This window comes from Halichoeres trimaculatus, unplaced genomic scaffold, assembly GCF_033239565.1.
Source record: "Halichoeres trimaculatus isolate MK-OKI-2021-1 unplaced genomic scaffold, fHalTri1.1 fHalTri1_scaffold_17, whole genome shotgun sequence".
NCBI classification, from domain to species: Eukaryota; Metazoa; Chordata; class Actinopteri; order Labriformes; family Labridae; genus Halichoeres; species Halichoeres trimaculatus.
In genome coordinates, this window is record NW_027437195.1 from 28,999,975 (window position 1) to 29,012,690 (window position 12,716).

At 37.9% G+C, this 12,716-nt stretch overlaps 1 protein-coding gene across 2 annotated transcripts; it reads left to right on the forward strand.

The window, feature by feature from the left end:
- Positions 1-27: 27 nt before the first annotated feature.
- On the forward strand, positions 28-12,033 carry zfyve21 (zinc finger, FYVE domain containing 21). 2 transcript variants are annotated; one of them, XM_074691309.1, is made up of 8 exons: positions 28-210; positions 3,205-3,255; positions 3,997-4,165; positions 6,878-6,953; positions 7,046-7,137; positions 7,343-7,396; positions 8,914-9,044; positions 10,515-12,033. In XM_074691309.1, the coding sequence occupies exons 1-8, from the start codon at positions 85-87 to the stop codon at positions 10,548-10,550; spliced, it is 735 nt and encodes a 244-aa protein (XP_074547410.1). In that variant the 5' UTR covers positions 28-84; the 3' UTR covers positions 10,551-12,033. The 2 variants fall into 2 exon arrangements, with proteins under 2 accessions (XP_074547410.1, XP_074547411.1); XM_074691310.1 differs by lacking the exon at positions 7,343-7,396 and having other exon boundaries at positions 85-210.
- Positions 12,034-12,716: the final 683 nt, after the last annotated feature.

Genomic DNA, 12,716 nt, shown 5'->3' on the forward strand with positions numbered 1-12,716 from the left:
GATTGGTCAGTTGATGTGCCAATCACTTAAGAGGGTGTGTCCAGGCAGGAGTTGGTCAGAGAACAGAAACGCTGCTAAAGCAAAATGTCTTCAGTGCCTGACGGGAAGAAACTCGTCCGGAGCCCGAGCGGCCTCCGCATGGTGCCGGAAAACGGCGCCTTCAACAGCCCCTTCTCCCTTGACGAGCCGCAGTGGGTCCCGGATAAAGAGGTGAGTCTGGGTGGAGGATTTGTTTGACAGCGAGGAGCCATCCGAGCTGTGAGCGGGAAGCTAGATACAACGGTAAACAGGGCTCTTCCGGTTCAGATTTTCAAAATAATGCAGCCGTTTGCCAATTCACACAATTTTAACTGATCATATAATCATTTTTTGTATTATTTTCTTAATTTCCCGTTAACTTTAGTGGTCATCTGACCCCCTTCAAAGAATTACAGATAGTAGTGTTACTTTTCAATTTATCTATCCGGCGTGCCATTAATACTGCTACCCCGCGTAGTTATTTTAAGATTTTTTTCAACTGATAATTTATTTTTGGTTATCAGATAATCCATTTAAGTAATGTGAAAGTGATTAGGAGTGTTTCTTATGTCTCTAATGTCTCTGTTTAGAATGTACGTTGTCTTTCAAGTCCATTAGTCTTTACTTACTACTACTAATAGTAATAATTAAAAATCACAAACTTTGTTTTAAAGAAAAAAATAAACGGGAAGAAAAAAAGATGAATGTGAGGGGAAAAAAAAAAAACAGACATAAATGCAACAATATAAAAAGGCTAAAACCACCACCAGAGAAAAGAAAGAAAACATGAAAATAATAATAAAAGCTTTTACGTCAAGAAAATGGTGACCAAAAAATATTAAACTTGACTTTTTAAAATATTTGATACCATAAATTAGCGTTGAAATGTTATACGAAATTAAATTCGTGAGAAAAGAAACTACTGTTCCTCTGAAGCGCTTTTATTTTGAAGGTATCTCCACCTTCACTCTGTTAGTTACGATGCTAACTGTGGTTAGCTTGATGCGGTTGTGGACATGGCACTTGGCCCCTGGACTGGGCGTAGCAGGCACGTACGGTCAGCCTGGCATCAAACGGAGCTTGTTGACTAAAATAAAACAGATATTTTCCCCCTAAACCAGGCTGTCAGGCTCGGTTATGATGTTTAAGTCGATCAGGAAGTGTCAAAGTGAAGCTACATTCTCTGCCTTAGCTCACAGCTACGTTCCCAGTTAGCTGCGGGAGCTGCTAAGCTGGCTCTGGACTCTGTTTGGGGGTTTGTTGTCTCTGTGTGTGTGTGGCTTCTTGTTTGTGTGAGTGAGCAGTTAAAGTTCAGGAGGAAGCAAAGGTACAAAAACACACAGACTCAGAGCACAGAGCGCTATGACCAGCCTGACACTGAACTCTAGCCTGCAGAGTTAATGATTCCCTGTTATCAGGCTGCTTTCAAATGAGTCTGGTTTTATATTATGGGTAGATAATGAAGCAGTGAGCACAAACAGACAAGTGTTATTGTTTAGTATTGAATACACCATGTAAACATTGGTGCAGAAGAATCCTAGAGTGTCCGCTAAAGACTTGCACAAACCTTTGGCACATGCTAACACCTCTGTTGTGGTACATTAAGTACTTAACAAGAATTGAGTTAATGGGCAGACACTGTGGAGGGAAGCCACTGCTGTCCAAATAAAAAAAAAAAAAAAAAAAAAAAACAAGTTTCAAGTTTACAAGAGAACCTGGATGTCCCACAGCACTACTGGCAAAATATTCTGTGGACGGATGAAACCAAAGTTGAACTGATTGGAGGGAAAAGTTTGGTTGAGGTTATCAAAGGATGGTTCACACACTTCTTCCACCGTGCACTGAGAATGTTTACATGCTGTTTTCTAATATGAGTGATGGCACCAAAGACACGGTTCTTAAGCCGTCTGCGACAGTCCCAGTGTGGGAATATTTATTTTTTTTTTTTTATCAGAATGAACAAAGTGTGAGCTCATGAACACCAACGAGCTGATATGTCGCATTTGTTTGAAAATAGTGGCGACGAAGAAGAAGAAGAAGGGGAGGTGCAGCGGAGCCTTGTTCTTTGACAATCTGCTCTTACTGAGGCATTTGGTCGGCAAAGTAAATAGAAATACAAGCGCCAAATGGTGGCGCTCAAAGACAGCTTCATTGCCAAAGAAATGCAGCCCTTCAATACGGTTTAAATCCAGAAATGTTAAAAATGTTTGACAGACAGTACGGATTGACTGGGAAAAAGTACATGTTACAAACAATTCAGGAACTGTATAAACTCCCTTTTGTTTAGGCTGTAGTTTTTATTGTTGTTTTCTTTTTTTGGAGTTTCGTTTTTTCTTTAGAGACAGGGTCTATGTTTTATTGTTTTTGATTCGTATTAATTATTTTTATTGACATGTATTTTTTTCTGAAATAGAGTCCATTTCATTTTCATTGTATTTTTTTTCTCTTTGTTTGTTAAATCTATTATATTTTTTCTTTAATTTATTTTATTTAAAAGATCCTGACCTTTTAATTACAGTTAAATACTCTTAAGAAATTAAAGTTTCTTGCTTTTGATATGGTGTACTCACTTTATTATCCCATTTATCATAATTACATCAATGAAAAAATGGAAAAAAAATCAAAATGATATTGACAATATCATCGATTATCAGCAATATTATTTTGGAAAATGATCATCTAGCAAAATTTGTTATTGTGACAGGCCTACTCACAGTACAAATTCAGTTTGGGGCAACCCCAGAAGACATGAAAATGATTGACTGTCTCCAGCATGTTGGACTTGGGTTCTTATGCTTTTCTTGATATGGGGTCTTAAAGTATCTAATTACATTTTTCCAACAGTGCTCTCTCCAATTGATGTTTGTCCTTCAGACTTTGAAAACTTTTAATGTATTTTTTTGTGTAAATGAAAGGTATGTTGTCAAACCTTTCCTTACCCAGGATTCAAATCTTTTATCTCCTCTATTGGGGATAAAATCTGTATCGTATGCACACCATCAGAACAGTTTGAACATGTTATGAATATCACCTGAGTTTACATGCTGTTTTCAATAACTTCAAGATTATCCTCGTCATGGAAAGCACTCTTTGTGTTATTTTCTCCAGCTGCTGCTCAACTCGAATCCACCCTGCTCAGCACGTTGTGTAACATCCTGTTTTCCTCCTTCCTGTCTTGTCTTTCAGTGCCCGAGATGTATGCAGTGTGACACCAAGTTTGACTTCATCAGGAGAAAGGTTTGTTTTGTTCAGCACCACGGCCGTGAAAACAAATCACAGCGTTATCTAAAGTCTGAAAAAAGAAAAAATACAGCAGAGAGAGAGAGAGACACGTCGTGCAGGAAACTAAAGAGGCTTTCAGTTTGTCTGGAAAAATCTCTGACTATTTTTTCCTCCTCTTGGCTTCTGTTCATTTGTTTTGGCGCTGACACACTCTGAGGACTCTGTGGAGGCTTTTGTTTCCAGTGACTACTCGTATATTAACGCCACGGCTCTGCCCAGTTTCCTTACATATTTGCAAAAAAAGCCTCTTTGTAGTAAAACCTGGTATTCGCTTTAACTTCCAAGTCTCCTTAACTGCACTTTCTGGGGTTATTTTTAAAATTTCAGAGATGTAAAACGTCCTAAAACTTTAGTTTGCATCTGATTCTGACTTGTAAACAGCAGCTCTCCTGAGGTCACACACAGATCTGAACTAAAGTGTCTCTGAGTCACATCGTCTCCTCAGATTTGTGGTCACTCTCTGACCTACATTCAGGAAAACACGTCTGTTTCTGCTGACACGCTTCCTTTCAGACACAAACAGAAACCACAGACGTGCATTCTGCAGGATTTTGAAATGTTTTGTTTGTTTTCTCCTTGTCACCATAATAAAAAATGTTTTTTGCTTCTCTAACGGAGTAAAACTGGAAAAGTCTTTGTCTTATCTGACGTGCAGCTTCCTCAACAATAAGCGTTTGTGTCTCGTTCCTCCTGCAGCACCACTGTCGGCGGTGCGGGCGGTGTTTCTGCGATAAATGCTGCAGTAAGAAGGTGGTGCTGCCCCGCATGTGCTTCGTGGACCCGGTGCGTCAGTGCGCAGAGTGCGGCCTGGTGTCACAGAAAGAGATGGAGTTCTACGACAAACAGCTCAAAGTGCTGCTGGGAGGTGAGACGCTCAAAGACGAACTAGTCAGGACGTGTTTGATCGTAGCAGTGACGACAACAATAGATCATCAGTGTTTGATCAGTTATCAAGAGACTAAATGTGTCAGTTCCAACTCTGATACACAAAAAAGAGCAAAACTAACCCCCCAACTAAACGCTGTAGTAAGCATGCCAGGCCTGTAGATGGTGCTATAACTGTCATGTCCAGAAGCCGCTTTTGGGTTATCTCCAGTGGGCGCCATCTTTGATCCTCTCCATGGTCGTCTTTTCTCATGATCGAGCTGCTTTTTCTTCCTGAACTACCTCAACACATCATCTCAGGTTGTTTTTTTGTTTTTTTTTTTTTTTACCAAAATTGTTATCAGTACATATCTGTTATTGACCGTAACAGTGATATTGCTATCAGATGTCGGTATCTGCCAACATTTTTAAATCAGAACATCCCTGGGCGAAAGTCTCAGGGCAGAAAACGCCACAAGCTGCTGCTGCTCTTCTTTCTCTCCTCCTCCTCCTTCTTCTTCTTTTTCTTCTTCCTCTTCCTCCTTCTCCTATTTCTTCTTCTTCTTCTTTTTCTTCCTCCTCCTCCTCCTTCTCCTATTTCTTCTTCTTCTTCTTTTTCTTCTTCCTCTTCCTCCTTCTCCTATTTCTTCTTCTTCTTCTTTTTCTTCCTCCTCCTCCTCCTTCTCCTATTTCTTCTTCTTCTTCTTTTTCTTCTTCCTCTTCCTCCTTCTCCTATTTCTTCTTCTTCTTCTTCTAATCCCCCTCCTTTTTTTCCCCCTCCTCCTCCTCCTCCTTCTTCTTCTTTTTCTTTTTCTCCTTCTTTTTCTCCTCCTCCTCCTTTTCCTTCTTATTCTCCCTCTTCTCCTCTTTCTCATTTTTCCTCTTTTTCTTCTTCTTCTCCTCTTTTTCCTTTTTCCTCCTCCTCCTTCTCCTATTTCTTCTTCTTCCTCTGCTCCTTCTCCTTCTTCTCCTTCTTCTTCTACTCCCCCTCCTTTTTTTCCTCCTCCTCCTCCTCCTTTTTCTCCTTCTTTTTCTCCTCCTCCTCCTTCTCCTTCTTATTCTCCCTCTTCTCCTCTTTCTCCTTTTTCCTCTTCTTCTTCTTCTTCTTCTCCTCTTTTTCCTTTTTCTTTTCCTTCTTCCTCCTCCTCCTTCTCCTATTTCTTCTTCTTCCTCTGCTCCTTCTCCTTCTTCTTCTTCTACCCTCCTCCTTTTTTTCCTCCTCCTCCTCCTCCTCCTCCTCCTTCCTCTTCTTTTTCTTCTCCTCATCTTCCTTCTTTTTCTCCTCCTCCTCCTTTTCCTTCTTATTCTCCCCCTTCTCCTCTTTCTCCTTTTTCCTCTTCTTCTTCTTCTTCTTCTTCTCTTTTTCCTTTTTCTTTTCCTTCTCCTCCTCTTCTTCTTCCTCTTCCTCTTCTTCAGTTTTCCTGGTGGCTCTGAGGACAGTTTAGTTTATGCTTTCCCGTGTTTCCCAGTCTGCTCCTCTCAGTGGACGCAGGTTTTCAGTCAGATCAGTCCAACCAGGGATCCTAAAAGTTAAAGATGTTACTCATTCAAAAGTTGGGAGTCCTGGCTCAGGTCACACACTCTAAGGGAGGTAAATCAGGGCACAAGTCTGTCTTTAAAGACCGTCCCGAGACGACATTCATCTTTTTACCACAGCGTCAACAGGCAGAAGGGAAATCTTAGTCATCAGAGTTTCTGACTCTGACTGTTCATCGCAACAAGAAGCAGAAAGACCTAAAAACTCATCCATGGAGTAATCCAACAGACCACTCCTCCTCCTCCTCCTCCTCTCTGGTCGTCTCAGTGTTGTTGTGGAGTGTGGGTCAGCGAGCAGCTATAAATAAGCAGCAGGTCGGCCTCTCAATGAAAAATCCATCAGCAGCTCGGAGCTGCAGGGGGGACGGCGGCCTGGATGGAGAGCCCGCGGCACGTCAGGGCCTCATGGTTTATGGATGGAGGAGTCCTCCACAGCTCAGCAGGAAGACGACGAAGGAGATTTACAGAGAGACAAACGCACAGATCAGGAAACACGTCAGGAAGAGGAGGACACGGAGATCATTTATGTCTTTAAACCTCATCAGTCAGCTGAGAGGAAAAGGGAGAGACATTTGTTTTTTTCCTTCTCGCTTATTTTGTGTTTTTTTTTCTTTGTTTTGTTTTGTGAAAATTTCCTCAAACTCGTAAATTGTTTCAAGTGTTGCAGGGGAACCAAAATATATTTCTTTCTTTCTTTCATTCATTCATATTTATGATGCAATAGGAAAAAATTGTCAAGTTAAAAACGAAAAAAAGCAGAAAAACTGTGACTTTATCAAGTGATTATTCCATCATTTAAGTCATGAATTAACTTTTCTTTATTGCATTTTATGGGTAAATTATCTTTAGATTAGACATTTTATCGAGAAAATGTCAAAAACAAATAAAAAATGACTTTTTACATTTACCTTTTTCTTGATTATTTAAAAAATGACTTGGATAGAAAATATTGACATAAAATAGATAAATCGGCTTCAACCTCTGCATCAAACCTGGGTGATTTTCTAAAAAAACTTTAATATTTCTGATGAAATAAATATTTAATGACTCTAACATGCAAATCTTAATCCTCAGACTGGATAAAATCATGTTTCTGCCTCTAATTCTTCTGTGACAGATGTTTACAGAGTGTTATCGTCCTCCTTTTAGTTTATACCTCGTGTGTTTTTGTTTCTAGGCGGTACCTTCGTCGTCACTTTGGGATCTTCAGAGAAGTCTGAAACCATGACGTGTCGCCTCTCCAATAACCACAGGTTAAAAAAAGTCCCAGATTTATTCCTCTGATCAGTTCCAGTTTTAGAAACCATTATTTTTTAATGAATTAGTCTTTGAATCCGTCCCTCAGGTACCTGTTCCTGGACGGGGAGAGTCACTTCGAGGTGGAGCTCTCTCGGATCTCCAGCATGCAGATTCTGACGGACGGGACGAGTCCAGGAGGTGATCCGAGTTTCTGACTGAGAAATACGACACGCTGCTTATTTTCTGTTGCTTTAATGACGAACAGAGGCAGCAAAGGATGCTGGGAATCTTCCAGTCTCTTGTTAACACTTGAAGCTGTTTCTTCTTTTCTCTAATCAGACATTAACAAACTGTTTTTTCTCCTCCTCCTCTTCTTCCTCTTCTTCCTCCTCTTGGGGCTCAGAGAATGACATTCACACTTACACCAGTCTGCTGGACAGTCACTGTGTCTCTGAAGGTTAGCCTGAGCTCTCTGTCCTGTTTCTGTCCGTGGCATGAAGCCGTCTCCTCCTTCAGTTCGTTCACCTCAGAGTCCTCAAAGTTTCACCACTAACGTTTAGTTTCTATATCCTTTACTGTGATCTCTCTTCCTATCTGACGTTTCTCTGTTTTCAACACCAACTGCCTCATGTTCAGGGTTCACATATGATGAGTTAATTAACCGGTCAGCTGATCGATAAAAAAGTTCAGTCAGAGAGAAATTTATCGCTCCATTACCACGGGATTAGAGCTGCAGGAAAACAAAAACAAGAAAACTTCAGGGATAAATTTAAAAAGTTGAGAATGTAACGAGATGATTTTCTCCTGTTTTACGATTTAAACCTTAAACAATTATAACTTTGACCTTCTTTAACCTTTAACATCACAACTTTTCTTCTTACATTTTGACTAGTCTCATAATACAAAGACATTTAACTCATGACAGTTCAACTTTAATCTCTTTGCATAATAATTTAAGTCTTGTTTTGTCACTTTAAGGTCATAAAATTACAGCTTTAATTTTAACCTTGTAACATTATTAGATTAATCCCGTTATATTGTGACTTAATCCCTGACATGTCGATTTAATTCTTCCAACGTTACAACTTTAGTATCTTAACATTACGACATAAATCTCATCACATTGTGACTTTAATCCCATAATTTTAAGACTTAACTTGTTTTAATTTGACTTAAAACTTCTAAAAATTGTGACTTTAATCTCCCAAAATTAGGATTTTAAATTTCTCTACAGTAATACCTTAACATTATGACTTAAAACTTGTAATTATTCTGACTTTAATCTCTTAAAATTAGGATTTTTGAGCTCATGTTGTTAATATTTTAATGTTATGACTTGAATCTTGTCACATTGTGACTTTAAACTTGTAATTTTACAGCTTTAACCCCATAACATGTCAACTATATTCCCAAAGCATTATGACTCCGTACCTTTAACATTATTACTTGAATAAAACAAGAAGACGTGACTCTCCAAAGCTTACAACCTAAATCTGGTTACATTATGTTTATCTCATAATTTTAAGTCTTTTTTTTTTCATTTTGACTTAAAAAATATGAAAATTATGACTTTGATCTCTCAACATTATGAATTTAGATGCAGGTACGTTACAGTTTTTGTTTTATAACATAATCATTTTAATCTTGCACCATTACAGTTTTAATCTCGTCACATTGTGTCTTAAAACTTGTAATTTTACGACTTAAATCCCCTGACATGTCGACTCTATTGTCACAGCGCCACAACTACAACCATTGAATTAAACTGAAAGTTTGTAACATTCTGGTTTAGACTTGTAAGATTATGACTTCAGTCACTTCTCTTTATTAGTTTTATCTCGTAACATTACAGTTTACTCTTTTAAGTGTCCCCCAGTCTGAGCTGATAATCTTCTATGATAATTAGAAGTGGACTCATAAAGTCTGGTCTCCTGTCCTCTTAGACCGGGTCTTATCAGACGTCTCTGTTTGCAGGCGGCACGTCACGGGCCAGCGGCATGCTGCTCCACTACAAACCCATGGGCTCCCAGGATCCTCAGCAGCTCCGCATGGAGGCCGCAGACGACAAGAAGGTGGCTTCGCTGTGGTTAGCCGCCATGCACAAGGTAAACTCAAGTTAGACTCTGTGTTTAAGGAGAGTTTGTGTCTGCTGTAGTTTGACAAAGTCTTCCAAGTGAAATTAGATTTATCCTCAGAGCCCTCAACTTACATTAGCAATAATTCCTAAAATATCTGAGACAAATATCCATGACTTGTGAAAGTTTCTTTGGTGTTTTCACTGTTCTTACATCTAAAAAATGAGCTAAAGCCATTTTACCTCACCGCTGGTTTGAAGTCGTTTAGGAGCCTCAAAATCAACTTTATCTTAACAGCTTAAAAGTGTATAAAACCTAGTGATTAATTTTCTATAAGATAGGTTCAAGTTTATAAAATTGTAAATGAGATGTTTTCATTTTTTTTTTAATAAATATGCTAAAAAAAAAAAAAAAAGAAATTGCAAAAAAATCTCAAAAAGTTGCAAAATATTACAAAAACTAAAACTAAAAACTAAAATGAAATTGCAAAAATTCACAACATTTTGAATATATGAAATTAAGTAAATTTGCAAAAAACTGAAATTTCAAAAATTTGAAAAAAAATGACAAATTTCAAAAATTTGGAAATTTCAAAATTGAAAAAAATCTCAGAGTTGCCAAATATTACAAAATTCACAAATAAATTGAAATTGCAAAGTTCACATAAATTTAAATACATGAAATAAAGTATATCCAAATACTGCAATTTCAAATAATTTAAAAAAAAAAATTGACAAATTCCAAAAAATTGGAAATTTAAAAAATTTGCAAAAATTAAAAAATGCAATTTCAAAACCTTGCAAGAATTGAAAAAAACTCTGAAATTTATTTTAAAAAAGCTACAATTTCAAAATATTGTAAAATTTAAAAATTTTGCAACAATTAAAACAAAATTAAATTAAAAAAAAATGTGAAAATCTAAGAAAAAGAAGATTGAAATTAATTAATTAATTTTTTTTATTTTATTTTTTTTTTTCAAAAAAAGAAATTTAACTTGCTAAAATTTGTAGAGCAGCAGGTTGTAGACCCTTGTTTTAGTACAAGGTAAAAAATATCCAGGAAAAACTATAGAATATAAAACCCAGACATTTTCTTTCCGTTTTTCCTTGTGTGTGTTTTTCAATGGGTTGAAGTAAGAAGCTGAAATCATATTTTGAAAAAGGAATAAAAGAAAAACTTTTATAGTTAAAAAACATCCCTTAAAGTTTCCAGTAAAGTGAGACTGAATTCAGCAGTTTGATAACTGATCAGGTCTGACAGCATGGAGGACACACTGAGCTCTCCTCTGGCGCCCTCATCTGGTCAAAACATGCATCAATCCCCTACCATCAGATTTAGTTTGGTTTTTCTTCTTTTAATCTCAAAGTGCAGTTTCTTTGTTCCCATAACTCTTTAATTAATGTTTCTCAGACGATGGAGAAAAGATAATTAACAGATGATAATCAAACATGTTTCTTTAATCAGACCCTGCTTTAATAATCTTTACGTCCACCCCCACAGGCCGCCAAACTCCTGTACGAAGCTCGAGACCAGTGACGTGCAGACGGCAGCAAACCTGAACCTCCAGGCAGCACACACCCAAGTGTTTTACACCCCGTCTCTCTGGGGGTCCGGTATCGTTTGGATTTTAGTCCTGATTCTTTTCCTCCTCAGTTCTTGATAAAGTTTTTATGACAGTAATCTCTGTTTCTAAAGAAGACTTTGTTACCTCTTTAACTTTGTAAATGTTTACCACCGTTAACCTGATTTCACTTCAGATGTTTGATTGTCTCACGCGTAAACCAGGCAGCAGAAATATTCCCATGAAGCCAGCCGAGCAGAAACACAGCGTCTGAGTATCAGCATCTGAGTTTAACTTTTAAAATCCATTTTCTTCAGAGGTGCCATGAAACCAGAAACAGACACACGATGCTTTTATAATCTGCTGGTGATTTTAGTGACGTGACACTTTATGGATCCTGTGAGGAGGTTTTAACCCTTTATTTTTCCGACCCTTCTTCCAGACGTTTGATGTTTGATGAGTTAAACCAGTTTGAACACAGATCTTCCAGATGAAAGATTGTTTTTTTTATGCAGACTGAAGGAAAAACACACGTAACAACCCTTTAAAGCAGAAGAGAAGAAGCACGTTCTTTGCATTTCAGGATATTTCTCTTTAGTTTATACTTAAAGAGGGGGTATTGTGCTGATTTTCAGTCTGTATTTTGTCCCTCTGGTGCCCCTGTAGTATCTTTACATCATAAACCTGATGATCAAGAAGACCCTTTTTTCAGACTTTATTTTTTCAGCTACTGTCTCTTTAAGGCTGCCCACTCCACAAACCCCCTTCATTCTGATTGGCTAGCCATGTAGAGGCCTGAGACCTTGGTGTTTGAGGTCTGCCCCTTAAAATTTATTCATTCATTTATTCATTCATGCAATAACTTTATCATTTCAGCAAGTCTAGTAAGATCTTGTGAAAGTCTTGTGAAGAAATTGTGAGGATCTTGTGAGGATTTGGTCAAGATTTCATTTGGATCTCGTGAAGATCTTATTTGGATCTTGTGAAGATCTCTTGAGGATCTCTTAAAGATCTTGTAAGGTTCTTGAAAAGATATCATGAAGATCTTGTTAGGATCTTGTGAGGATCTGGTAAATATTTCATGAGGATCAGGTGAAGATCTATGAGAACCTTGCAAAGATATCCTAAAGATCTTGTGAGGAACTTGTGAAGATCTTGTGAGGATCTCATGAAGATCTCTAGAGGATCTGGTGAAGATCTTGTGAGGATCTTATGAGGATCTTTTGAGGACATGTGAAGATCTCTCGGAGATCTTGTGAAGATCTCGTGAGAATCTTGCAAAGATATCCTAAAGATCTTGTGAGGAACTTGTGAAGATCTTATAAGGATCTCTTAAAGATCTTGCAAAGATATTTTGAATATTTTGTGAGGATCTTGTGAAGATCTGGTAAATGTTTCATGAGGATCAGGTGAAGATCTTGTTAGGATCTTGTGAGGATCTTGTGAGGATCTTGTGAAGATCTTATGAGAATCTTGCAAAGATATCCTAAAGATCTTGTGAGGAATTTGTGAAGATCTTGTGAGGATCTCATGAAGATCTCTAGAGGATCTTGTGAGGATCTTGTAAGGATCTTGTGAGGATCTTGTGAAGATCTTATGAGAATCTTGCAAAGATATCCTAAAGATCTTGTGAGGAATTTGTGAAGATCTTGTGAGGATCTCATGAAGATCTCTAGAGGATCTGGTGAAGATCTTTTGAAGATTTCATGAAGACCTTGTGAAGGTCTCATGAAGATCTTGTTAGGATCTCGTGAAGATCTTGTGAAGATCATGTGAAGTTTTCATGAAGATCTTGTTCGCATCTTGTACAGATCTTTTGAGGACTTGTGAAGATCTGTTGGAGATCTTGTTAGGATCTTTGCAAGATCTCGTGAGAATCTTGCAAAGATATCGTAAAGAACTTGCAAGGATCTTGTGAGGATCGCATGAAGATCTCTTGAGGATCTTGTGAAAATCTCGTGAGAATCTCGTAAAGATCTCGTGAGGATCTTGTTAGGACATCATGAAGATCCCATTAAGATCTTTTGAGGATCTCGTGAAGATATCATGAAGATCTTGTAAAGTTCTCGTGAGGATCTCCCAAAGATCTTGTGAAGATCTCTTAAAGATCTTGTGCAGACAGATTTAGGGATTTCTGCTAC